The sequence below is a fragment of the Limanda limanda genome, chromosome 8 (genome assembly GCF_963576545.1).
Source record: "Limanda limanda chromosome 8, fLimLim1.1, whole genome shotgun sequence".
NCBI classification, from domain to species: domain Eukaryota; kingdom Metazoa; phylum Chordata; class Actinopteri; order Pleuronectiformes; family Pleuronectidae; genus Limanda; species Limanda limanda.
This window is the reverse complement of record NC_083643.1, coordinates 11,142,421-11,168,090: the sequence shown is the minus strand read 5'-3', so window position 1 is coordinate 11,168,090 and position 25,670 is coordinate 11,142,421. Positions and strand designations below refer to the sequence as shown.

At 43.4% G+C, this 25,670-nt stretch overlaps 2 protein-coding genes across 2 annotated transcripts in view; one reads left to right on the top strand and one right to left on the bottom strand.

The window, feature by feature from the left end:
- Positions 1–545, top strand: part of wwox (WW domain containing oxidoreductase) — a 128,159-nt gene extending 127,614 nt beyond the window's left edge. The window contains exon 9 of the mRNA XM_061077015.1: positions 154–545. Within this exon, the coding sequence (XP_060932998.1) occupies positions 154–345 (192 nt within the window). The 3' untranslated portion in view covers positions 346–545. The remainder of the gene's footprint in view (positions 1–153) is intronic.
- The window catches only part of LOC133009500 (transcription factor Maf-like), a 43,490-nt gene continuing 18,355 nt past the window's right edge, over positions 536–25,670 (bottom strand). Inside the window, exon 3 of the mRNA XM_061077016.1 lies at positions 536–1,528. The gene's annotated coding sequence lies outside the window, so the exon portion shown is untranslated. The remainder of the gene's footprint in view (positions 1,529–25,670) is intronic.

Sequence of the window (25,670 nt, the reverse complement as noted above, 5' to 3'; positions counted from 1 at the left end):
TTTAGTCGCGTTGCAGTGTTCGTTGTTCGTCCTTCTCTCTTTCTCTGGACAAGTCACGTCCTCATGTCCGTGTGTCAGTGGTTTGAGTTCTCCGAAATGTGTGTCCTCCTTCAGGCCGATCTTACATCTCTTCTCTGTTCCTCTGTTCCGCAGCAACAAGGGGCGGCCACCACGGTGTACTGTGCCGTGGCCCCCGAGCTGGAGGGGCTGGGAGGCATGTACTTCAACAACTGCTTCCGCTGCCTGCCCTCCATGCAGGCCCAGGACCAGAGCTGCGCCGCCAGCCTGTGGGAGCTGAGCGAGCGGCTGGTGGCAGAGACGTCTGCCGGGGTGAAGGCCCTCTGATGGACATGAGGACGAGGACCAGGAGGAGGAAGAGGAGGAGGAGGAGGAGGAGGAGGAGGGGGACTGGCCAAAAAGTAATACGAATCATGTCGACGTCCAGTTAGATATAAACTGAAGGAAAGATAACTGCACTCTGACTGCACTATACAAGAGCTGCCAACCACAGACGTCCATCACGTGACTACAGGGGCTAAAACACACTACATATACAGTACGGGGGGGCGGGGGGGTCCATATACACTCTATTGAATAAAAAATCAAAGTCTTAGTTGTGTGCAGCTCTGTTGTGGTTCTTTACAGTGGTGGGGGGGGGGCAGGGGACGATTTGGGATGAATTCAGGGGTCTTACAGTTTGTTCTTTCTCTCTTTTATAAACTTGTAACGTCTATTTCAGGACTGTGTATTTGAAAATGACCTGTCTGGCTAACAGCACAGGGTGAATTAGGAAGCATCCACTCCAAAGCAGGCGCATCTGATTCCAGTATTAGTGAACCACCCGGTGAATATTCTGTCTTTCCAATTATTGTCTGTGTTTTCAGTTTCCTGTTGTCGAGCTCTATGTAGATAATGATGTTTCCTATCCAGATACAGTGAGAATTGTTTAATCGTTGTGCTAAATCTTTTTTTTTGGGGCACAAAAGAAATAAGGAGCAATGGGCATGTGACACTTATGGATATATAAACACACTAGAAGTATGATCCTTATGGCTATATACATTATTCTGCAATAGTTTCATCTCCTATCAATGTCCCTATTCGTTTACTGTACAATATTTACATCCTGATTTCGGGGCGTGTGCTAGAAGGGGGTGGACATCATATTTTTTCTGTTCGCTATCGGACTCAGCCTAAGTATTAATAATCTATACTCTGGTAAGTCTTAATTACAATTTGGAGGTATTAACGGGATGATCTGTGTCCACGTGAACACAGTTGGTGGAGAATCTTATTTCCAGAGTCCGTGATCTTTAATTTCTGTGTTTCCTCCCTTGTTGTTTGACCAGAAAAATATGAGATTTCAGTCTCTTGTTGTTGTTTTTTTTTTCTTCTTCATTTCGTTGAATTAATGTTGAACTCTGGCCTTGGGTTTGTTTCTCTGTTTGGACGCTTTAGAGACCTTGTGCTTTATGGCAGTCGGGATGCCGTAGGTTGCTCTTGAAACATCAGCGTTCCATCGTCATATCTGTAAGAAAACACAAAGAAAAAGTATCGTGAGATAAGATTCAGCAAGGGACACGTGTGTTAAATCTTTTTAACAACTGAAAGTGAAATGTCCATTCGTGTGCGCGCCATTAGAGTGACGTGTGTGTGTGGAGAAACAACACTGTGTTTGATGATTTAAAAATAAAAACATGTAATTTTTCTTTTTGCTTCACTCGTCTGCTTTGTGTCACAACTCTGAGGTTCTGTGAGCAGAGCGACCAGCTGAGATGACCTGGGACCACTCCTCCAGCTAGAGCTGCACTCAGAGCTCAAACCTCCGCCAAGGAACAAAAGTCCCATTAAATTAAATCAAGCTGCACCAAATTGATAGAAATCCGTCCCCCAAATGCACCTATTTTTTGTTTTTTTATCAAGATCAATATTCTTTGGACAATCAGTCTAAAAGTTAAAAAAACAGCCCTGTTACAGAAAGTGATGAAACCTTTCTGGATCTAACCCGTAAAAAAAAGTTTTCTCTGATTTCTACCACATCCACCAAATTTCATGGTAATCCGTTCAGTAGTTTTTGTGAAAACATGACCACAGACAGAGGTGAAAACATGACCTACTGCTCAGAGGTAATTAGAAAAGTGTTTCTTCTATTTCACACAAACACAGTCCCTCCATGTCCTGTGGTCTGTTTTTGTTTACCCGGTCCATCCCGTGCAGACACACTGACATGTTCAGTCAGAACCGTGCAGAGCCTTTACACAGCTGTGACCTGTGCAGACAGCGATAGCGGCGTCCTGCTCTGCTATCATCTGTCCTGTCCCACACTACAGGTGTCTTATCACTGTGCTTTCACAGAGCAGGACATGCCTGGAACACGGATACACACTTAGACGTGCGGCGTCTCATGCACACAGGGAGAAAAAGGTGTTTTGTAAAACTGCTTTCATAGAATTTGTCCACTCATGGAGCATATTTACACCATGTGCATGACCTGAGTCTGCAGGCTGCGGCGCCTCGTCACCAGTCTCTTCCTCTAGTGTCTGTCTGTATGTCCCAGTGAGCGATTAGCACGTCAGCTGGTTTGTTTCCCTCTGTCTGTCTGTCTGTGTTTTGTTTTTATCTCTGCGGTTAACAGACTTTTCTACTTTAACGGACACAGTGCTTGACGATTTGCTGCTCATTCACCAATCCAACACACATTCACGTGGCTCAGGAGCAACTCTGGGTTCAGTGTCCTGCCCAAGGACACTTCAACATTTAGAGAGGAGGAGGAGCCAAGGATCGAACCGACAACCCGCTCTACCTCCTGAGAGACAGACGCTCTCTGGACCTTTTACTTGAATGTGTCCTTCAAAGAATAACTACGGGAGACTTTCTTGCAATGTGCCATACTCTACTGAAATTGGATTTTATTCCAAAGCATTGTTCCATAACCTGTGTTTGTGATCCTCTTAAAGAGAGGCATTCCTTAATTGAGACTTTGGTCCCATCACCATCACCTTTCTGTGAAAGAGGAAAGTCTCAAACTGGGACTAAAGTAAGAAACAGAATAATTTCAAACAGACAGAAAGTGAAATAAAGTATTGCAAAATGATTGTTTGTGACTTCACAGCAGATCAAGGAACTGATGCTAAACTAAATCGGTCTTCTCAGTTCTTCAGTTTAATTTCTACCTGCCATTTGTCAGTGGCTGAAGTATTTCAACGGCATTTCAACCCGTGCACAAAATTCATGAGGTGAATTCTAAAAAGCAAAGCCGAGCTTATGGGCTCGTCAATGACGGCTCTATAAACGAGGAGCTATAGAAAACAGCGTTTGAGGGAATACCCTCGACTGAACCCAGGACACAAAGGAAATTCTTCAGGAGAACAACAAACAAGCAGACGTCTGTGTGGCTGGATGCTGCAGTGGCCGATCCATGGAGCTGTGTGTGTGTGTGTGTGTGTGTGTCTGTGTGTGTGTGTGTGTGTGTGAAGAGGGAGGGTCCTGCCTGGCTTTTCGAACAAAGTCCTATCGATCAGGCCGTATCGGAATCATCTGATAGCTAATCAATGAGCTACACTTCCTCTCAGCGAGCAGGGAGGAGAGCGAAGCACGGCTCTCACAAGAGGAGGACCTTGATCCTTTGACCCCACAGTGTAGTCCTCGCACAAACACAGACACACACACACACACACACACACACACTTTCTCTCCATCTCTTTATTTCTCTCTTATAATAACAGAACAGGACAGTGTGATAACTGAAAGCTGCTGCAAACCAAATAACCGAGATACATTAGAGTGTTATTTTAATTAGTCGGATTTATCGTTGACTTTCTTCCCTTCACTGACTTTATTTCAATTTGGGCAGTAATTGTTTACGACTGACCATTTCATTTTCCATTATTGTTTTTATTTCTTCTTGTGATTAATTTCACCTCTCAAAGAATAATTATGAGAGGATTGATTTGATTATGCCTTTGTTCTGCTCCTATTGGCTCCATTGACTGAGGGAATGCCATGTTGCCATTTCGAGCGGATATATTTAATGATCACAATCAATGTTAAAGCTCTCTCTAGACTCAACTAACTCAATAAATATCTGCCAGGAGGAAATTTACCATCTAACTACAGCGGGCAATAAAGTCTGGCTTCCTGTTCTCCTCTCTCCCCCCCCCCCTCCCTCCTGGTCTCTCTCCATCTCCCTCTTGAAGATGACATTGTGATTAAAACTGTTGATCAATTTTCATTAAGTACTACTGTCGAGTCGATGAAAATATGATTTCCTTTCAATATCTGCACATGTGCTTTGCTTGCAGACTTTTCCTCTGAGATTATGTGTTTTTTATAATTGTTTAGGCAAAAGAAAAATTAGCTAATGATTCCCCCTGTGTCTTATATGCATTTTAATATAAAAAGATGTATTTTTTTAGTCTTGAATTCATGTTTTGCAGATTTTAACGATTGTTTTTTTATCAAGATCAATATTCTAAAAGTTAAAAAAACAGCCCTTCAATGCAATGTTACAGAAAGTGATGAAACCTTTCTGGATCTGCCGCCTGTTCCAGATCTGCACCGAAATTTTAAAATGTCTTCCCTGACCTTTACCACATCCACCAAGTTTCAATGCAGTAGTTTTTGCATATTTTTGCTTTCAAACAACCCAACAAACAACACAGACAGAGGTGAAAACATAACCTACTGTGCAGAGGTAATTAGAAAAGTGTTCCTCTATTTCAAACAAACACAATCCCTCCATGTCCTGTGGTCTGTTTTTGTTTTCCTGGTCCATCCTGTGCAGACACACTAACATGCTCAGTCAGAAATGTGCAGAGCCTTTACAGCGATAGCGGTGTTTTTTATAATTGTGTAGGCGTAAGAAAAATTAGCTAATGATTCCCCCAGTGTCTTATATACATTTTAATATAAAAAGATGTATTTTTTTATTCTTGAATTCGTGTTTTGCAGATTTTAAGGATTTTAAGGATTTCAAATTTCTGTTCACCTGCAGGAAGAGAAGCTTTGGCCTCTGTGTGATTGGGTTTGTGTGTTCGGAAGGAAAAGGAGCAGAGACTGTGACGGCTGCTTGTTTCTCCCGGTGAAACAGACGTGCTGTGCTGTTTGGCACATTATTAAAAACACCACACTGCTCAGAACCACACTACAAATAATCCGCGTGAAAGTTCAGTGTAGCAGGAGGTTTCTCGTTTCTCACAGTTTCTCTTTGCGAACGATGAAAGTTGTGTAACAGGACGACGCTGTTTGCCTGGATGTTGGCACGTGCAACAAAGTCTTCAGTTCCTCCACGTGCTCTTTTACATAAAAAACCTCAGAAGCGCCGCTGATAACATTTGGATCCAGATAGCTGTTTTCCAGCGAACCTGCTCACTATCAAATGCACTTATTCCCCCCCCCCCGCAGATCTGCTCCAGCAATCTATAACATTCTCTGTTTTTTATTGAAGCCTCAACACGACACCTTTGAGGAAATCCTTCCAGGCCCGAGTCCCCAGCGTGTCCTCACCGCTAGACAGCATGACCTTGTAAACCCTGAGTTATTTTACTCACCCATTGTGTGAAGATAGAAAGAAAAGAGAGAGGGGGGGGGGGAGAGGTGAGGGGGGGTAGGGGGTAGAGAAGAGAAGGGGTGTGTGTGGGGGGGCTCCTGCCTGTCACAGCTTTCAAACACAAAGAAAAATGAGCACTTGGGCTGAAGTACAATTATTAGCCCCTGTCCACAGATTCATCACACTATAGAGAGGGAGGGCGAGAGGGGAGAGATAGAGGGAGGAGCGCGGCGAGAGGAGGAGTGGAGGGAGGGAGGCAGGAAAAAGAGCTGTACGGGCGAGAGAGGAGCCAGAGAGAGAAGATGGAAAGACAATGACGAGAAAACACCGGGAAGAAAATAGAAAATCGGGGCCGTTACAGTGAGAGAGCGAGCCAGGGGAGGGGGGGGGGGGGGCGAGGTGAAGCTGCAGAGTCGAGAGAAACGACCGGGACGCATGTTTAGGGGAAGGAAAAGAGGGAGGAAAAGAGAAAGAGGGAGGAAAAGAGAAAGAGAGGAGGCCGAGGTAAAGGAAGGTAAAATGAAATAAGAGGATTTGTCAGGCCAGTGGTTGGTGGCAGTAATAAAGCTCGCTAATCTGAGGGAGAACGCTTGGCTGCTCACACACACACTCTCCTGACGCCCCACTTTACCACCGGGCCAAGCCAAGGTCACACACACACACACACACACACACACACACAGACACACACACTTCCTGCATGTCCTCAATCCGGCCCATCTATGTTTTGTGAAAATAAGTGCGTGTTTTGTGTTCACTTAACCTGAGGTCTGGTGCAACCACTGATTTCACACACACACTCACACACAAACACACACACACACACACACAGACACACACACACACACAAACACACACACACACACACACACACACACACACACTTCCTGCATCTATGTCCGTCCCATCTATGTTTTTTTTTTAAATAAGTGCGTGTTTTGTGTGCACTTAACCTGAGGTCTGGTGCAACCACTGACTTCACTGCTCTATACACACACACACACAAACAAACACACACACACACCTTCCTCCCTTCTCCCTGGGTCTCTCGCTGTCTCGTTAGGCAGCGTCTCCACCAACAACCCCCTAAGCCATGTTGATTTTGAAATCTCATTTTTCTCTCTTTCTTAACTGGCTCCGCCGCGTGAATCAATAACCATCAAAAGCATTACATAAATACATCTGTCACCAGCAGATAGTGGAGTGGGGATGTAATGTGTCTGGTTAAGGCCACCATGGGGGGAAAGGAGATAGGGTGTGTGTGTGTGTGTCTGTATGTGTGTGTGTGTGTGTTATTAGAGGACAGCAAGTGTCACTTTGTGTGACCAGGTGTGTCGGGCGGAGTGAGAGGTTGTTATTGAGCCGTGGTAAATGACGCAGAACCTGGTGCACCGCTTACTTAGCCCCAGACCCCGGCTCTCTCTGTCTCTCTGTGTATGTCGGGTGCTGCGTGTTTGTGTGTGTGTGTGTGTGTGTGTGTGTGTGTGTTTGTGCGTGTCAGTGTGTTGTCATCAGTGTGTTGGTATGAGTTCTTATAAACCACAAGTCTAAATGAAAGGGTACACCTGAGTGGAAGAAGCCGTCCATACACCTATGGCTGGGGAGGGTTGAATATTGCTCTTATAAGTCTCAGCTTTTTTTGAGAAAACTTTTTATTTTCTACCAAAAGGTGCAAATGAAAGATGAAATGTGGACATAGAAGCATTTTTATTTTTTATAAATAAAAGACAATTCAAATCAAGTATGGGATGTCTGCATTTGTTATAAGTGACAGTGTTTCATCCTTCGTGTTTGGAAGACACTCAGCTCTAACACTCATTTCTCTGTGCAGCTCAGTTTGTGCCTAAACTCAAGGAAATTTTTAAGAAAATCTGTCCATCTTCACGAACAGGAAGAGCAAAGAACGATTGATGGGGGGAAAGATGGAGAGAAGAGTGAAGCATCTAACTGAGAGCATTTACAACAAATAAGGTAGAATGTTCTTAACTTTAGCACTGCTGCTTCATCTCTGTACGCCTCTGCCAACCAGTCACGTCTCCCTCACGCACTATATTAAGATACTTTGAACAATTTCAATAAAAAATGTATAAATAGTTTCTGTCAGAATTAGTGTTAAATCTTAAGTTATGGCCAAAAAACAGTGACTTTGACCTTTGACAACCAAATTCTGATTGATTTATCCTTGAGTCCAATTGAACGTTTGTCTACAATATGAAGAAATTCTCTCATCACTGAGATGCGTGAAGTAGAATCATACATGAGACACAAAAATCTCTTTTCATTTATTTTTCTCAAACCCAAACTGAGCGTTTCTCACTTTTTCTTGCGTCACTTTCTCGTTTCCTCTTCTTTCCCGTTCATCATCTTTAATGTTGTCATTGACATTTTCAAATATCACTTTGCTGACAGCAGACTGCGGCTGTGATTGACTGCAGATTTACATGTCATGCTGAAATAGCACAATAACCTGCACGCAGATAATCACCTCATTGAGAAACGCTCCGGCCTCTCTCCACTCACAATTACTATTGTGTATTTGATCATATAACCACTTTCCAACAATGCTCTTAATGGGCTTATTGGCAGCCGACCAGGAAGTGCTTGTAAATAAGTCTGACGCCGTTTGATTCTAATAAATTAGGCTGATGTATGCAAACACGCTAAAATCATAACAATATCCAAATGTGTGTTAGGCAGAGGTGGGGGGGGGGGGGGTGACAGGTGCAGATTTATGCTGCTACCAACTGGCCGGCGTCATCACTCACTCAGCTATCTTCAACTTTTTTTATTTGTTTAATTTCCAAATGTGATTGCTCCAACCACTCCGGCCCCGGCTGATAAATGCAAAGGATCGAGGGCAAAGGAGGCCAAGATTAATACACATCATTTTTCAACTGGACCGATCCAACGAGGAAAAGGAGGGAATGTGCTAAGAGCTCGGAGGAGGAATGAAAGCCTGATGGCACGTGATGTAACGGACCATTTACACCAGTTCAGTTTCTCCGTGGCTTTCCCCCTAATTGGGAGTGTTTAGGTGAAAAAGCCTTTTAACCAAATAAAAGGCAAAACTAAAACACAATATAGAGAAGTGCCAGCTTGATCTCTGTCATCTGTTCACCTGCGTAATGTGAGTTCCCACTGTTTTACTGTCTCTGCTGTGAGGAACATCTCCCCCCCGTCGATACTAACACACGTGTTGTGTTGTTTTATCCCGCACCCACGCCTCAATTCTGTGTTACATTAACACACATAACAGTATATTGCATATTGGACATCCACATTTCTCTCCTGTTTTGCATTTGACTTTTTATTTAACTTTTTATATCTTGTATATATTTTTGTTTTATTTTATATACAGTTATTTCTTTCTTATGTGAAGTACTTATTGTGTTTTTATACTGTATGTTAAATGTATGCACCTATTTACCAAAGAAAGTTCCAGGTAGGTGTAAACCTACTTGGCAATAAATCCATTCTGATTCTGATTCTGATTCTGATTTTAAGTCTTAAATATATTCATTTCTACTTGGAATCAGCATTTGTACGAAGACAGGCGCCTGCAGAGCAGTAAAAGGTTCTTTAAAGTCAACATTTTAAAGAATTTAACAGTGAAATTAGGTAAAAGATAGGAAGCTATAAATGAGGTTAAACAGCAATGATTTTAATTAGCAATAATAAAAAATAAGCACAGGGTAAAAGCCTAATTAACCTCAAGACTGAAGCTGCCAACAACAACAACAACAAAGTTTTAGTGAAGCGTCATTGAGAAATTCAGGTTTGTAAAACACTGCGAGAATAAATAGACACGTGCGAGTTCAGTTGAAGAGTGACAGTGTGTGTGTGTGCGTGTGTGCGTGTGTGTGAGAGTGTGTGTGTGTGTGTGTGTGTGTGTTATAAATGGAAGGCAGAGGAGTCACCTCTCAGAAACACACTCACATAACTACGAGATTAATTACAAGTACCGTGAATCACTGAGCAATTAATTAACTCATCCTTAGTAATGAGTGCGTGTTTGTGCTTGTGTGTGAGTGTGTGTGTGTGTGTGTGTGTGTGTGTGTGTGTGTGTGAGTCGTGCACACTCTGTGTCACACAGACAGCCTCTCCATCTCTCCACCTCTCGCCCTGTCCCTTCTCTAATTGCTTCCCTCTCTATTAAAATGCAGTCTGCTGTGACATCACTCAGCCCTCAGTTAGAGCAGGCCAGGGCACCGGGCAAACCACACACACACACACACACACACACACACACACACACACACACACACACACACACACACACACACACACACACACACACACACACACACACACACACACACACACAGACACACACACAGAGTTTATTTTATAGTGTGGATTTTAGGGAGATTTTTTCTGTTTGATCATGAGACAGAGTCGAGTCTCACAGAGTCAACACAGAGTTCAGGTCAGGAGACAATGATCACCGGTGACCATCAGGATGAATCTACTCTCACATCTGATGTCTCACTTATTCTGTGTTTGTTTTACTGACAAATTGAAAATACAAAGTTTCTGACTGATCTATGATCCTATGTGTGTTTGTTGAGGGCAGGATAATAAGTATGTGTATGTGAGCTTTCATAAAATATATCAAAAGATGATAATTTAACTCAAAATAAATGCTATTGCAATTAAAAACTAATGACTACGGTTTTAGTTTAAATAAATACTAATAAGTGTTATAACTGATTTTACACATTTTGCTGTTTTACATTTAAATGATTTTTCTCATACTATTATTTACTTTATCAAATCATGAAAAAAACTGTCATGCAAGTAATAAAAACTAATTTCAAACAAAAATAGTAACATTTGGCTACTTGAAAAAATATTGATCTTTTTTAAATTGGTTTTAAAATCCGGCTCATTTCATTTTGTCCTCTACTGATATGCATCGATAATGTGCATTAATGTGATGATGTTGATTTCATATTTTATATTTCTCTCATGATGCAGTGTTGCAACGATTCTCTTGAAGGAACATCCCTGTGTTCATCCTGGGCTCAGCTGCATGGAGTGACTGTCTGCTATACATGTTCAGTTACAGTAAATGTTTTGGGTCAAGAACAGAAAGACTCAGTGAGAAAGGATTTCTAGTTCTTATTAAATCCAGCAAAACATCTTGAATCTGCTGGTTTGTCGTCAGCATGTGTGGTGACGATAAAGCAGCCGACTAACGCCCCTTCCCCACTCTCCTCTCATTCTCTCTCTCAGAGCTAATCTGATTGGTGCATAAATCATGCTGACATCAGCATGGGTGGAAGTTGGCCTACTCCTACACACACACACACACACAGAGACACACACACACACACACACAGGGAGCGGCACTGTGCTCCACGGTGATCATGAGGACAGTGGATAACAGATCTCTCTTTTATCATTCCCTGACTTTCCCTGACATTTAAAAAGCCATTAACACCACTGAGATTCACCCTCGTGTACATTTCATATGGAAGCCCCCCCTCAACAGACACACACACACACACACACACACACCTTACATGCTTCCTTGCCACTCACAGGGTCCATACGCTCTCATGTGTGCAGGAATGATCTCAGTGATAACACAAAGGCCAAACGACACAGACAGGGAATTCTACCAGAATAACCTTTTCACGCCTCCTTTTCCGTGAGATCAAATCCAGCAGGAATTTAATGGTGACATGACACAGCTGCTGAAACACTTATTGATCCCTTGAGGAAATCAATGAGATTTTGGGGGCATTGATATCCTTGATCAGAAGGAAGTCCTCCCCCCCCCTGACCCCCCCGGTGTAATGACAAATGGGCTAAGTGGCTGTTGTTATGGTGTGACCGCCTTTGTTAATGGTAATTATCCGCCTATTCAGCCATATATACATGGGTCTACTGTAAACACTAACAGCATAATAGTATTTACTGCTGAGCACTGTATTAATTTATGGCCCATTATTGTAAAGCCCATCGTTACAATGTGAGCGAGCATTTATTGTAATCAGACGACTGATAGAGAATGAGAACTAATGTATGTAATGTACTCACGTAGCTCGCCTGACAAAACGGTACCATAGCTAATGCAGCTAATGACATACGGCCTGACTCTCTGTAGTTAGCATTTATTAGCAGCGAGCGGGAGTGAATGTGCGAATCGACTAATTAGACTCCATTGTATGTGCGAGAGAAACAAGAAGCGAAATGCTCAGCAGGGATACAATGGCCGCCCCAGCACTTAATCCACGGGATGTTAATGTGAAACTGAAACTAAGTGTGCAGCATGAGTCATGACTAGCAGTGATATACAGCAGATTGCCATATTGAGCTCAGTCATTCAAATGCATGTTATTGTAATTCCGCAGATGGCAGAGGCACTTTTGGTGATTATTGATCGGACCTTTTTAAACTTCTCTCAAAACGGCTCTAAATCTCGAGGCCCCGGGGGCACGAGGGGACGTTCAGAAGACAAGAGACGTGTTTGCATTCGGGAAGTGGTGAGAGGGAAATGAGGTCAGACGAGGCTTGGGGACCGGGTTGACTCTTGGTTTGAAGCAGGGGAGGTAGAGGGTGTAACATAACTCAGATACTCAAAGGAAAAGTGGAATTACAGGAGAGAAGAGATTCAATAATTGAAGTAACTCAACAGATCTAATGTCAATGAGAGAGGCAAAAATATCTAAGGACAGAAGCGTTCCATGTGTCCTCAAGCAGCGTTTGTAGTTTTCATTCTGTGAGAGTGGAGACTGTTAATATAGATGGACGACATGACAGCTTCTCAAAGTGGAGCCAAATGTCTCGATTACCCCTGGTGGCTGGCTGCAGTAGAGCTCATCAACCCCACCTCCTCCATGTTAGCAGACGGGACATGGACCAAATACATTTTTACCAACGATTTTTACATAGTTATTAACACACTGGTGTCTGTTCAAGGTTTCATGTTTCTGATAAGTTTGATAAGTTTGAAGTTTGACGGCATAAAAACAGGTTTAATGTCTTGATTGACAGCTGAGATGATTGATCAGGTGGTTTTAGGGTGGGACCTCGAAACCTTGACTCCATTCAACGATCACTGCTGCACAGAATCTGGCTGCAAAGTGGGAGAAAGTACAAACGTGTCGTCCATCTTTATACACAGCACCCGAACTTCTGTTTTTCTATCTGAGGGCAACTAAGACATGCCACATGTGTTGGGTAACAACAGTTGGAATCTGGGTAAATAGTTTCCTGAGTGAAAGGAGGGAGGAGGAGGAGGAGGAGAGGATCATAACAAAGAAAGTCTCTATCATCTCTGAGGGTCTGCTCAGCTGAAGATACGGCTCTGACAGTCTCACTCGCTCTTAGCTGCACTTTTAATGCTTCGGGCCAAACAGCCTGCGACTCCCGATAGGAGGTGTACTTACTCACATCTGTTTTCATCATGCGTGAGATGGTTTGGCATTAACGCACATCTCCATTATTAGAGTTTCCACTCAGGCTGATCTGCGGCTGCGTTTATCTCCAGCTCATGAACATAATGAGCTCAAGGAGTGAAGTCGCTCCTCCGTTGTTTATCATTCCCTCTCCACTCGAGCTCGCTTTTTGTCTATCATCCCACTCCCTGCATCATTTTGCATTCAAGTGTGGTGTCGCACTGTAGTGTCTGGTCTCGGCTGTGCGTCGTGGCAGAGGAGTGTGATGCACTGGGTCTCACCCCGTGTCCATCACTCTGCCTGCGGTGAGTCAGGCAGCCGGCCAGACAACCTCCCACCGGAGAGAGAGAGAGATGAATGGTGGGATTTGGAAGAGACGCACAACAAGAGGCAGTGCTGTGACTCGAAGCATCGGGGCTGTGTCAAAAGTGGATTTGAAGATTATTTAGTGAAAGGAAGGGAGACGGAAGGTGAAGGGGAGGAGGGGGGAAGAGAGAGAGAAGTGATACAAGTATGTGATCATGAATGGCTACGAGAGAGGAGCAGGTTAGAGACAGAGAGAGACTTAGTGAGTTATGTGTGAGAGAGAGATAGAGAAGGAGGGAGAGGGAGACGGACAGGATGAGTTACAGACCCAGGGAGAGAGAGAGAGCTTTCACACATGGAGACAGCCGGGTGATTTAGGGCGAAAGGACACTGAGACGAGCTCTGCTGCGAGAAGAGGTGTTGGACCTAAAGAGGAGAGTAACAGATCCACCGCAACGACAACACAACTGAGCACCTCTCTCTCTCTCTCTCTCTCTCTCTCTCTCTCTCTCTCTCTCTCTCTCTCTCTCTCTCTCTCTCTCTCTCTCTCGCTCTCGCTCTCTTATCTTATCTACGCATGCCTTCGTGCACCCGCGAGTTATGAAGACAAGAGCACGAGGAGCACTCCGCTATTTGAAAGAGACACTTTCAATATGAGAGCAGCGAGCGCATGTTTATCTTGTTTATCAGGATGAAATGATAACGTGCACATGCAGAGTGAAGAAGAAAGTAAAAAAAAGCCACAGGAGACATTATAAAGCTACAGAACTCAAGACAACTAAAGTAAAAAGAGCGCCCCCCCCCCTTAAGGTTTAGGGCCAATGGACGTGAGCTCACCACAACATTTATCTGTTATCTAAACCAACCATCAATGTTTCCCTTATAAAGGTGAGAAAAGTCCCAAAAACCTGGTATTAAACACTGGTTTATCTGTGGACACCAAAATGATAGATACTAGTCATTGTTATTTCTGTGTATGTGTGTGTGTGTGTGTGTGTGTGTGTGTGTGTGTGTGTATGTGTGTGTGTGTGTGTGTGTGTGTGTGTGTGTGTGTGTGTGTGTGTGTGTGTGTGTGTGTGTGTGTGTCGGTGAGGAGGCAGCACTTTAATAGCTGCAGGTATTTGTATGGCAGCACGGTCGTGTCCATATTTGGGCAAAGTGAGGCGGTCACTAATCTATCTGACCTTCTGGCTCATTTGCATGCGGTGCCCCCCCTCCCTGACTGAGAGATGCCATGACCTTTATTAGCTAATTAAGAAACATAACAGAAATAAACCTGACAGAATGGGAATGGAAACACACACACACACACAGACACACACACACACACACACACACACACACACACACACACACACACAAACACACACACACACACACACACACACACACACACACACACACACACACACACATACATACACATACACAACACGTGAGACAAAAGAGTAGACATTAGACAGACTGGAAGAAAAGAGTAAAGACAAATATGGCATATGTACATACAAACATACTGTGTGCTCATGTCCTTATGTGCAAGTGTTACGACACATAGACACACACAGAGACACACACAGAGACACACACACACGTTTTAATCGTTACATTTGCCAGCAGGCATTCAAGCATTATAGTATCATAGAAGTAGTTTCTCCTAATCGCACACTGTGCTCCTTTAAATCTCTCTGTGCCGGAATAAGACAAGTAAATCCCTCTGTCTGTGCTGTCTGCTGCCACTTAAGGGCAGTCGCTCTCTTGTTCTCTTCTGCGTCTCCCACTAAGAACTTTTAATAAGCTGCTGGACCCCTCAGGCTGTAAGAGGAGGTGTGTGTGTGTGTGTGTGTGTGTGTGTGTGTGTGTGTGTGTGACTGTGTTTCCTCACACAACAGACAGACAGCAGCAGGACAGCACAACTATAAACAAAACAATTTTGGAAACATTTTTGCACAAATTTGCACTGACACAAATATTCAATGTGCACCTTGGTACACACACACACACACACACACACACACACACACACACACACACACACACACACACACACACACACACACACATAAAACGGACACAAACACACACTGACTCACACACTGGGGGTGTTATCTCCCACACCTTCCCTGTGTTCACTGTGTGTTAATCTGAGTGGTAATCTGCCGAGTGGGCAGAATATCATCTGACAAGCAACATGTGGAGGTATGAAGGATTACGCAATCAACTCCACTCCTACAGCAAATCACAGGGCTGACGATACAATGGAAACAAACACACACACTAACACACACATTTACACTTAATGCTGATGCTACTGATCTAGTTAGGGGTTGTAATATTGAATTTAATTTATTTATATAAATTGTCTTCCCTTATTTAGTGTGTTATTTCCATTCGGACTTAAACCTATTGTTGTACTTGACAGATGAATTTAAAACAGAGAACTGAGAAACTAAATCATCAAAAGCATTTCTTAATTTCAGAACACCCACGGTCGGTTCCCACGACGCCGTCAAGAGATATCGTGACAAAGAGCTGAAGGTGTGAGACGCTGTTTGATCTGGTGACTGAGAAAAACTGAGAAACACGAGTGGACGAGTGGAAAAAAGACAGAGAAGTGAAGGCTGTGACCGACCGCTCAGCGCTGCAGTGTCAGTCTGTCTCTGTCACCATGACAGGTCGGCAACTGTGGGGAACCCTCCACACGCACACACACACACACACACACACACACACACACACACACACACACACACACACACACACACACACACACACACACACACACACACACACACACACACCCTGACAGACAGAGCCGAGGGCTGTCCTGTCCACAGCACATCACAGCCTGTGGTGTCCACCTACATGTACAGTAAACAGTACACTGAAAACATTTCTTGCAGAATAAGTGTAGATATGATGAACTGGAAATATCTGAAAATGAAAGCCCAGCTGCCTGTTCAGGATTTGAGAAATCAAAAACTAATTTGTCTAAGTGTTTTTTCCTCCTCCTGGCTGCTGAGCGGGACACCAGAGAATTCATACGTCTGTGACTGACTGATTCCTCATCTTTGAAACATGAACGTGCCAGAGGTGTGCAGCGGAATCAATTCGGGGAAAGCGTGACAAATTGTCCTGTTACAGTTTGTTGTCCAATGTCACAACGAGAGGAGGAACTCGCACACTCTCACTCCAGCTTCCCCGAAATGGAAATCAGACAGAGGCAAAGTTATAAATTCACCTTTTAGGTATCTCTGAAGTCTGCCGATAAAAAAACAACACTGAGGTTCCATTTTATTAGGTACACATCGAATCTAATCCAGCAGCTCTGCAGAAAGATCTTTGTTAAGCATGTCATGGTCATTTTGATTTGTGTATTCGATATTGATTTCTCTCTCTGATCAATCTCTGACCATAGAATTGTAAAGAACAACGATTCAATTAAATCAATTGAAATAAAAGAGGGGAAGCATGACGGAGAAAGTTTGGTTTGAAACAGTAAATAAAGATCCTCTGAATGTTATTGATCCGTGGGAGGACAGAATCATTGCACTGGCACGTGAGCAGTAAATATAAGGTTTTAAACATTTCATCTTCAGTGCATTGCATCTGTTTATGATCCAGTCGGATGTTATGCTGTGACTCTCTCTCTATGTGTCTGTCTGTGTGGGCTTCCTCTGCCTCTGTTCTTTACATTCGCCCCTCTTGCCTCTGTCGTGTGACGTCTGGAGCTGTGACTTTTATCCTCACAACGTTCCAGTAAATACTCCGACAAAACGCAGTGCATTGTGAGGAGCTTCAGGCCTGGGCAATCAATCAGGGAGAAAACAACACAGAGATCAGGCTGTTTCTGCTCCATAAACCAGCCTTCAGAACAACAGCAACCTTTCACAGTCTGGGATGTAGAATTAATACTCTCGCTTTTCTCTCCTTGTGTTTTCCCACCGTCCTCCCTCTCAATCATCAGATCAGAAACTGTCACCGATCCTGCGACAGGAGCCGTTAAAGGTGTTTGCGGCTTCTTTACTGTGTAGTTTGTTGTCGGTAAAACCAGTTGTGCGTTCTGCAGGAAACACCCAGTGGTGGTGGACGAAAAAAAGCCAATGAATCTGTAACAACTCCAAACCGTGACCGGAGCTGGAATCCCGATCCTGTTGTAATGCAATGAAAGTCAGCAGAGTGTTTTCTTTACTTACAGGCTATAGGATCAGGGATAATGTTGTATAAATATTTGATGGTTTCCTTGCAGGGTCTTATATGGCTGAGAGAGTGCAGCATTAAGCCTGATGATCAAGGAGAACTTCAAGACGTGCTTTTCAAACACACAGAAACAGCACAGCATGCGCACAATCAGGTATGGCCGACACACACACACACACACACACACACAAACACAAACACACACACACACCCACAGTCTGCCTGTCTCTGTGTCCGCACTGCATTGGGTTTCACTTTCCGCGTGTGCTTGGTTTACAGAAGTTGATCATATCTTGCTGAGCTTGCAGTGAAAAGACAGATTCTTTACATCTTTGCGACCGCTGCCACCCTCCCACTGCTGCAACTTCTCATGCTCAGACTGTCTGCAAACATCTCAGAGCCCCGGAAAAAGTTTTTGCTAATGCACGACAACACAAGAAAAGCACTTTTTGGTTTTGGTTTAATCGGTTGTAACGGACATGGCTGACAAACGTCTCAAACGTCACTTTGTATTTCCTCTAGAATAAAGAGAGATTAGTTCAACCAGAGAGACATGGTGTTAAATTGCTGAACAGTTATGGCTGCCCACTCCACGCCCCTAAAAGAAAGTGTCCAATTTTTCCTCCATCTATAGAGAGTGTGAAATGTCAGCCGCGGTATAATCTTACAGCGATCGACGCTGCCGAGAGCAGAGACAAAGAGATGCAGATGGCAGCTGATTTATGATATTAACCTTTGCTTTTCTAACTCCTGTCTATACTGCACACACACACACAGACACACACACACACACGCAGACACACACAGAGACAAGGCCTACCGAACATATCGATCTACAGAAAGGCAGTCTTGTTGTCTGCGTCAAAATCTGTGTGTGAGTTGTTTTGCAATTAATTGCGGAAAATCACATATTATATAGATAGTCAAGATATAAACTATAAGTGTGTAATAACTGTCCTCGAGCATCCGAAAGTACGTTAACCTGCCATATGCACATTTTACACAAACTCATTTGATAAATGTGTCACTCCTTCCAGTCTGTGTCGCTTGTCAGCAGCAACATTTTGGAGACAAACGGGCTCCTCGTGGTTTTAGTGTCGCTCCTCTCTTTTTTTTTCTGACTGAATTGTCAGTTTTTGCAAGTAGAGGAAAGAAAACACAGCAAAGGGAAGATGGGGAGATGAGAGAAGGAGGCAAAGTATAAATACAAATTGGCGCGGGGGGACGAGAGTGAGATATCAAAAGAGGAGATGGTGAGGGCTGAATGAAATGGAGTATCAGATGTGTCGTGGTCTCTAAGGTCAGGGTCTATATCACTCTCTGCTTCTGAAACAACAAGCACCACAACAAGCACCAGGGAGCCAACCAATCTGGGCTACTGCATTGTTCCCTATCTGCTGAAGAAAACAGCTCGCTCTCTTGTCTTCCTTTCTCTCTCTCTCTCTCTTCCTTACACACACACTCACACACACACACATAAACAATCACTTCTCACTGTTCATATCTGGAGAGAGAGAGAGAGAGAGAGATTGGGAGAGAATAGAGCGTGTTCCTTATTGTCCCCTTAGTGGTGATGTGGGGGTGTGTGTTAGGGCTTGATTGTTACTGGTTTACATAAGGGTATTAAACCCTAGCATAGTCCTATCTATCTGAGCCAGGCAGATATATTTGTGTTGTGGCTCCTTTATGCATTTGTTATTTCCAAAGAGGATTGGGATGCACCAGTGGAAGAGAGGATAGATAGCCTGCTGATATTACCCTCTTCCTCTCTCCCTCGCTTCCTCCTTTTTCCTCTAAAACACCAAACTCTGGCGTGTTTGTGAGTGTGTACATGAGCGTGATTATCTCTGTGTGTGTGTGTGTGTGTGTGTGTGTGTGTGTGTGTGTGTGTGTGTGTGTAAGTGTGTGTGTGTGTGTGTGTGTGTTTGTGCATTGCCTCCAGAAACAAAAGCGGGTAATTAATTAAAGAGAAGTGCACTTGAGTGCCATTGTCCTGTTCAACAACTCTAACAGCGCTCAGCAAAACAGCACTCAGTGATATTAGAGTAATAATAGCTGTTGTTTTAATCTGAAATGGGAATGTATTAGCTAAACACTGTGGAGCTGTATTGAGCTAAACCAACGTAATGTGGAAACAAAAGTTGACTGTCTGTTTACAAGTCAAACAGGAACACACTGTAAAGTCACTGAGCACAAACGGTGGAGTACAGTTACACACAGAACACTGACCTGTGACGGTTCAGATACTTAAGAACAATATTTTCTATAAGAGGAAATCATTTCAGCTCCATCAACAGCCTTATTTGTCTTCTTTTTCCTTTATTTTTTAAATCAAGGGCTTTAAAGGGGCCACCACTTACTTTTGATGCTGGTAAATTAGTAGAGGTGTTTTTAAAAATATAACAGTAACAAAAGTATAGTGTTATCAAGCATTTCTTAAATTTCCATACAGCTTATTATAAAGCATAACTAATTAAATATTGTCTTAAAATGGCTAATTATGCATCACAAGGATTTTTTAATTTGCTTCTTAATTAAGGTAGAAACTTGATTAACTTTTAAATGCAAGACCTTTACTTTTAAATTCGTTATTTCTAAACTGTGGTATCAAAACTTTCACTTGTGGAAAATCTCTGAATTCTTCCTCCAACACTGATAAAACATAAACAATTTCAAATTGCAAATGTGAGAAAATGTTTGAATCTGCGTCTTCTGCACGTCCCTTAGAGGGAAGCTGTTATATTGGTGAATTTCTCCCCCAATCTGCATGTGTCTGTGCTCCGGAGGATCAGGCAGAGGAGGTTAAATCAAAGTGGAGTCAATAACTTCCTCCCCCCCCTGGTCGGCTGCTGGGATCGCCTGCTGCTCGCTGCACGGCCCGTGAAAGACAAGGACAGGATGAGGTTCAACACTCTCACAGACACTAAAGGAGGGAAGAGTCGTGCTGCTAATACAGAGGATGATCTAAGACTCCAGCACACATGAATATCCACACACACACACACACACACACACACACACACACACACACACACACACACACACACACACACACACACACACACAGAGTGGACGGACACACAGACTTCCTCCCTGTGTCTGGGAATGATAATGAGCTCAATTCTCTTTTCTCCCAACCTGAGAGCCTGAGTCCAGTCATGGCCACAGCCTCCGCTAAATCAATATCATCATCCATAATCTTTATTGTGGGATGAAACACAGCATAAATCAGCACAAAGCCTTTTACACATCCCTCTCTTTAGCAGCCTCCGATTGCACGCAGCACTCTCCTGGGCCCACCACACTTTCTTTTCAGTACAGAGGAGCTGTCTCCCAGCGCCTCTTGTCTCTGCAGCAGCGGCTCATGCATCATATCAAATATTGGTTTGGTGGTTTTGATCACACTCTGTTTGCAGCAGGCGTGAAAGGTGAGTTGGGAGAGAGTGTTGTCGCTGTGTGTTTGTGAGCAAATGAATTGTCCTGCAGCGGAGTGGGATGATGTTTAAGATGTTAAATCTCTCATGGAGAGGTGTGTGTTTACACAGGACAGGAACGTCTGTGTGGACAGGGGTCATTGTGTGTATGTGTGTGTGTGTGTGTGTGTGTGTGTGTGTTGTCCAGATCTGCTCTCTCTCTTTTGAGTGTGAGTGTGAGTAATGAGGTTTGGAGAAGAAAGCTTTGCCAAATCCTCTCATCAGTCTTCACTCCTTCAATATCCAATCAGCAGGCTAATTCAATACCCAATCACTGAGCTAATAGCATCCAGTTTGAGAGGAGAACCAATGAGAACTTGCCTAATGGTCCCGGGGGACGGACTAGCCGGACTACAAGTTATCGCAAAAAGAAAACAGAAAATCTTTCCTCTGTAAAGAAAACGTAACGTCTCACAGTCTCAGCCGAGTGCCGCAGTCGCTGTGGAGCGGAGGAAACATTTTAATCAAACTCATTTAGTCTCCTCCAGAATGTCGAAAACAGCAGCTAAAATAAAAGCCAGAGATATTTTCATCAATTCCCCTGCATCTATAAGTTTAGAGCCTTTTTTATTATAGACTTAGTTTTGTTTTCCCAGCATTATACTGCGCTCATCACTGTGACATTTAACATGCAAACTGTTCCTTTCCTCCCGAGCCGTGATCGGCTGGTGTGTAAGTGCACGAGGCTGCAGGAGCGTCCCAGCCGTTGTACTGTCACAAACCCCCCCCCCCTTCCTGACATGCACTGAATAAACTGTCACGGGCGTTATATAGTGTCGCCATAAAGCCCACCATCAAACAGTTACTACCTCCACAGCTTCAGTCCACTGCACCAACAACACAAACAAATCACGCTGCGGCATGTCCTGGTGATTCCAGGTGAGTCTGTGTTTGTGTGTGCGTGATATACTGTAAAGTGGGCTGCATACATGACTGTGTTCTCTGATATGATCATACGCCATATAACCTTCCATATCCTGCTCGGCTGCAATCCATACTGACCTCCCTTTTCTCCGCCTCCCTCGCTAAAAGCTCTGTGGCGTGTTTCATGGCTCAGATATACATTCAGGTTCCCGGGCCTCTGTTTCCTGTCTCTGCACAGTTTTGTGCTCGGTCATTAAAGGAGGACATCTGTATGCATCACATTTCATTTGGTTGGTGGGATTTTAAGGCCGATTTAATGTAAGCACCGGTGTCTGGATGTATTTAAATGGAAATGTATACCGGGAAAAATATATTTTTTTTTTAGTGTTGTTTTGATCTCTACCAAGCCAATACCTTGAAAAAGTAACTTAAACGTCCAATGTGTAACTTTATATTCTATCAGTCAAAACTATAACTAAAAAACTTATTTCATGATGTTATGAAGCAGCGTGGAGTCATGGGAGTTAATGACATGGTTCCCCTGTCAGTGGCTATATTATATTATGAGTGACCTCTCATACGTGAAAATACAAAAATAAGGTGACCAACAAGAACCTCTTGAAAAAAATTTGTGATTTCTCTTGTTGGAAACATTTTGGTTATTGTAAAGTACAGGTCAAGCTGTTTTAAGCCATTTTGATGATGAATTGTTACATATTACACCTCTAAGGTCAGAATAGCTACTACAGAGTTAAATAATACTGTAATATAAAGAGCTGCATTATGGGATATGTAGGAGATCACGTTCTGAAGCAGCAGACAAGGCCATTCAAGTCAAGGTGTATTAACCTTCTGTGCATCTTCAGTGAAACTTAAACCTCGGAGCATCCCACACTAATGATACACTGCACAACCCTGTGAGAGCAGAGGAGGAAATGCCCCTTTAATCTTCTCCTTGGCTACATCATCTTTTATCGGTGGACAAAGTGAATCTCAGCCCTGTTCAAATGACAATTGATTTGCAGGTTATTTCCTGCTTCCTGTGAGCTAATTGAAATAAACTGGGACGGGCGACTCAGGCTCTGCAGCATCTATCAATACTGCAGTTGTACAGTATAGTGAGCGCTTGGTGCCTGCGGCTGAGCCTTAACAGAACATTTGTTTCATTGGTTGGCTCATCACCATGCCAGCGTTTTATGTGTGTTCATACCACCTGGTGTGTGAGCATTCCCTTTAATGACAGGAGATAAGTAAGCAGAATAAGAACAGTGTGGATGTGTACGTGCTTGGGCCTATATGCATGTAATAGCTTTATCTATAGAGAACTTTTCAAAACGTGTGTGTGTGTGTGTTTGAGATGATGAAGTATGTGGAGAGAACTTAAAAATATCTCTCTCCCCTATGGAGTAATATCAGAGACCGAGTATTGTGTAGTATGAGGGTCATATAAGGTTTTAAACACACACGTACACTAGCACATATGCACACACAAGCACAATCACACACACGCACACCACATCACCTTTCCCATCAATTTAATTATGGTAAACATACTATGGAAAAATATACAGCATCCAGCAGTGCACATCTGTCTGGACGTATGTAGGAGGGGGGGCGAGGGAAGGAAACAACTCGTTGCTCATGTATGGAAGGCAGCAGAAGAATAAGTGTTGACATCTGTGCGTGCATGCATGTGTTAGCTCAGGAGCCGCATTTTATTTACTTATAATGTCCCAGCTGTCGTGAGCAGCAGGATTTTACACAGATTAAACATGCGAGTGTATGAAATCAGTGTCTTCGCTTTGAGATAAACCACTGGAGGAGTTTAACCTGAGCAAGATGCTCACTCGCACTTTCCCAACAACCGACATTTTACACCATCCTGTCTACACAAAGACTAAATCTTGAAAATCATGGAGGATTTTGTCCAAAGCAAATTACAACAACTTTATTTTTACTTCTTATGATGTAGCATGAACTGTAAAAACATTGCTTGCTCACTTGAATACACTAAAGCAGGAAATTCTCTTAATTCAATTAAAATTATGTTTTGAGAAAATTGTAATCTAGAAAACTTTCTTTACCTATAAATGTTAACTAGCAAATTCTCTCCTCTTCTAACTGGTTTTGTAAACACAGAGACGATTTAAACCCGAGTGTTCCAACGATCTAATAAAAGTCTTGTTAGGCTGCAAGATAACACTGAATCATCATTATATCATCTGCATATTACCTGTGCTGCTACAATTAGCTATGAATCTCATTTGAATCTCATTTAAATTCCTCTTATGAATCTCAATTAAACACGGAGATTCCAACAAACAATAGCAATGGTAATGTGCATGTCTACACACACACACTCACACACACACACACACACACACACACACACACACACACACACACACACACACACACAGACACACACACACACTCACAGAACCAGAAATAGACACTGCACCTGCTGTTATCATTGCTGTTGTTTTAAATGTGTTGAGTTTAATTAATTTGTTTTGATACTCCAGACAAATCCTTTACAAACCCTCACGTGGTAATTAACAATTATCGTACATTTAATAAGCACACTGAGATAATGAAACAATTAGAGAGAAACAAGCTGTTTAAAGACTGGAGCAGCGCTTTGAACTCCTCTATATGATTTAATTGTCTTTCAGTGGCTTCCAACTTCAATGAGCTACCAGATCATAATAAATGTCCTCACAGCTTAAAAATCAAACACCCTTCAAAGCAGAATTACACACCAATAAATTATTACTTGTGGAAAATATACGCTTCCAATGGCTGCAGCGCCGAAACACAAACACACACATTCCCTTTCTCTCTGGTGTTATCACAGGAGCCAATTAGCGGGCCCCTGCTTTCTGCTCAGGCATGTGTCAGGGGACCTGTAGGGAGCCCGCGAGGCTGCGAGAGGCCTCAGGGTAGCAGGAGAATTATCACTCTTTTCATCTCTCCGTCTCTCGTGCATCCTTGCATACACATATCCACTATCTGCTCGGAGCGGGCTTATTCCCTTTCTTTCCCTCTTTCCCTCTTTCATTTTTGTTGGCGACGCAGGCCTTCGGTGCAGCCAGCAAAGGTCGATCCTGAACGTTATAGCATGCAAATGCTCAAAGATAATTTAACTCAGGTATACGGTGGCCGGACTGGACGACGCTCGATAAACATATGCATAACCTCCCATGGCAGATGAACCAGTCGATAGAGTTTACGTTTGACCTCCGATCTCTCTGAACTCTACATGCAGCACAGCGTCTTGTGTGTGTGTGTGTGTGTGTGTGTGTGTGTGTGTGTGTGTGTGTGTGTGTGTGTGTGTGTGTGTGTGTGTGTGTAATTGTGGTGGTGGTCCACTTTTAGGTAAGTCATCACAATAAATGCTGATCAGAATCTATATTTATGTTGCAACCTGCAACCTGACTTTTAGTGATGGAGTGTTCAGGGAGACCGAGCAGATTGCCGGAGCATGTGCTGGACTGAGCTGTGTATGTGTGTGTGTGTGTATGTGTGTGTGTGTGTGTGTGTGTGTGTGTGTGTGTGTGTGTGTGTGTGTGTGTGTGTGTGTGTTGCTGCTGAGAGTTTCATCCTTTTTACACTCCTTCCCACCCCCTCATCCTTCTTTCTTTCCTCTCATCCCTCGGTGCCCCCTGCTGAGCGCCTGGTAGGTGGCTCATACACACGCACACACGCACGCATCCAGAAAACACACAGTAAGCCCTCCGCAGGCTGTGGATTGCTATAGATCCCCCCTCTCTCCTCCACACCACAGGGAGGAGAGGAAAAGTAGGGGATGACGGGAGAGGAAGAGGAGAAAAGAGGAGGATGGGTGGGGATGAGGGCAGAACAGGATGAGGGGAC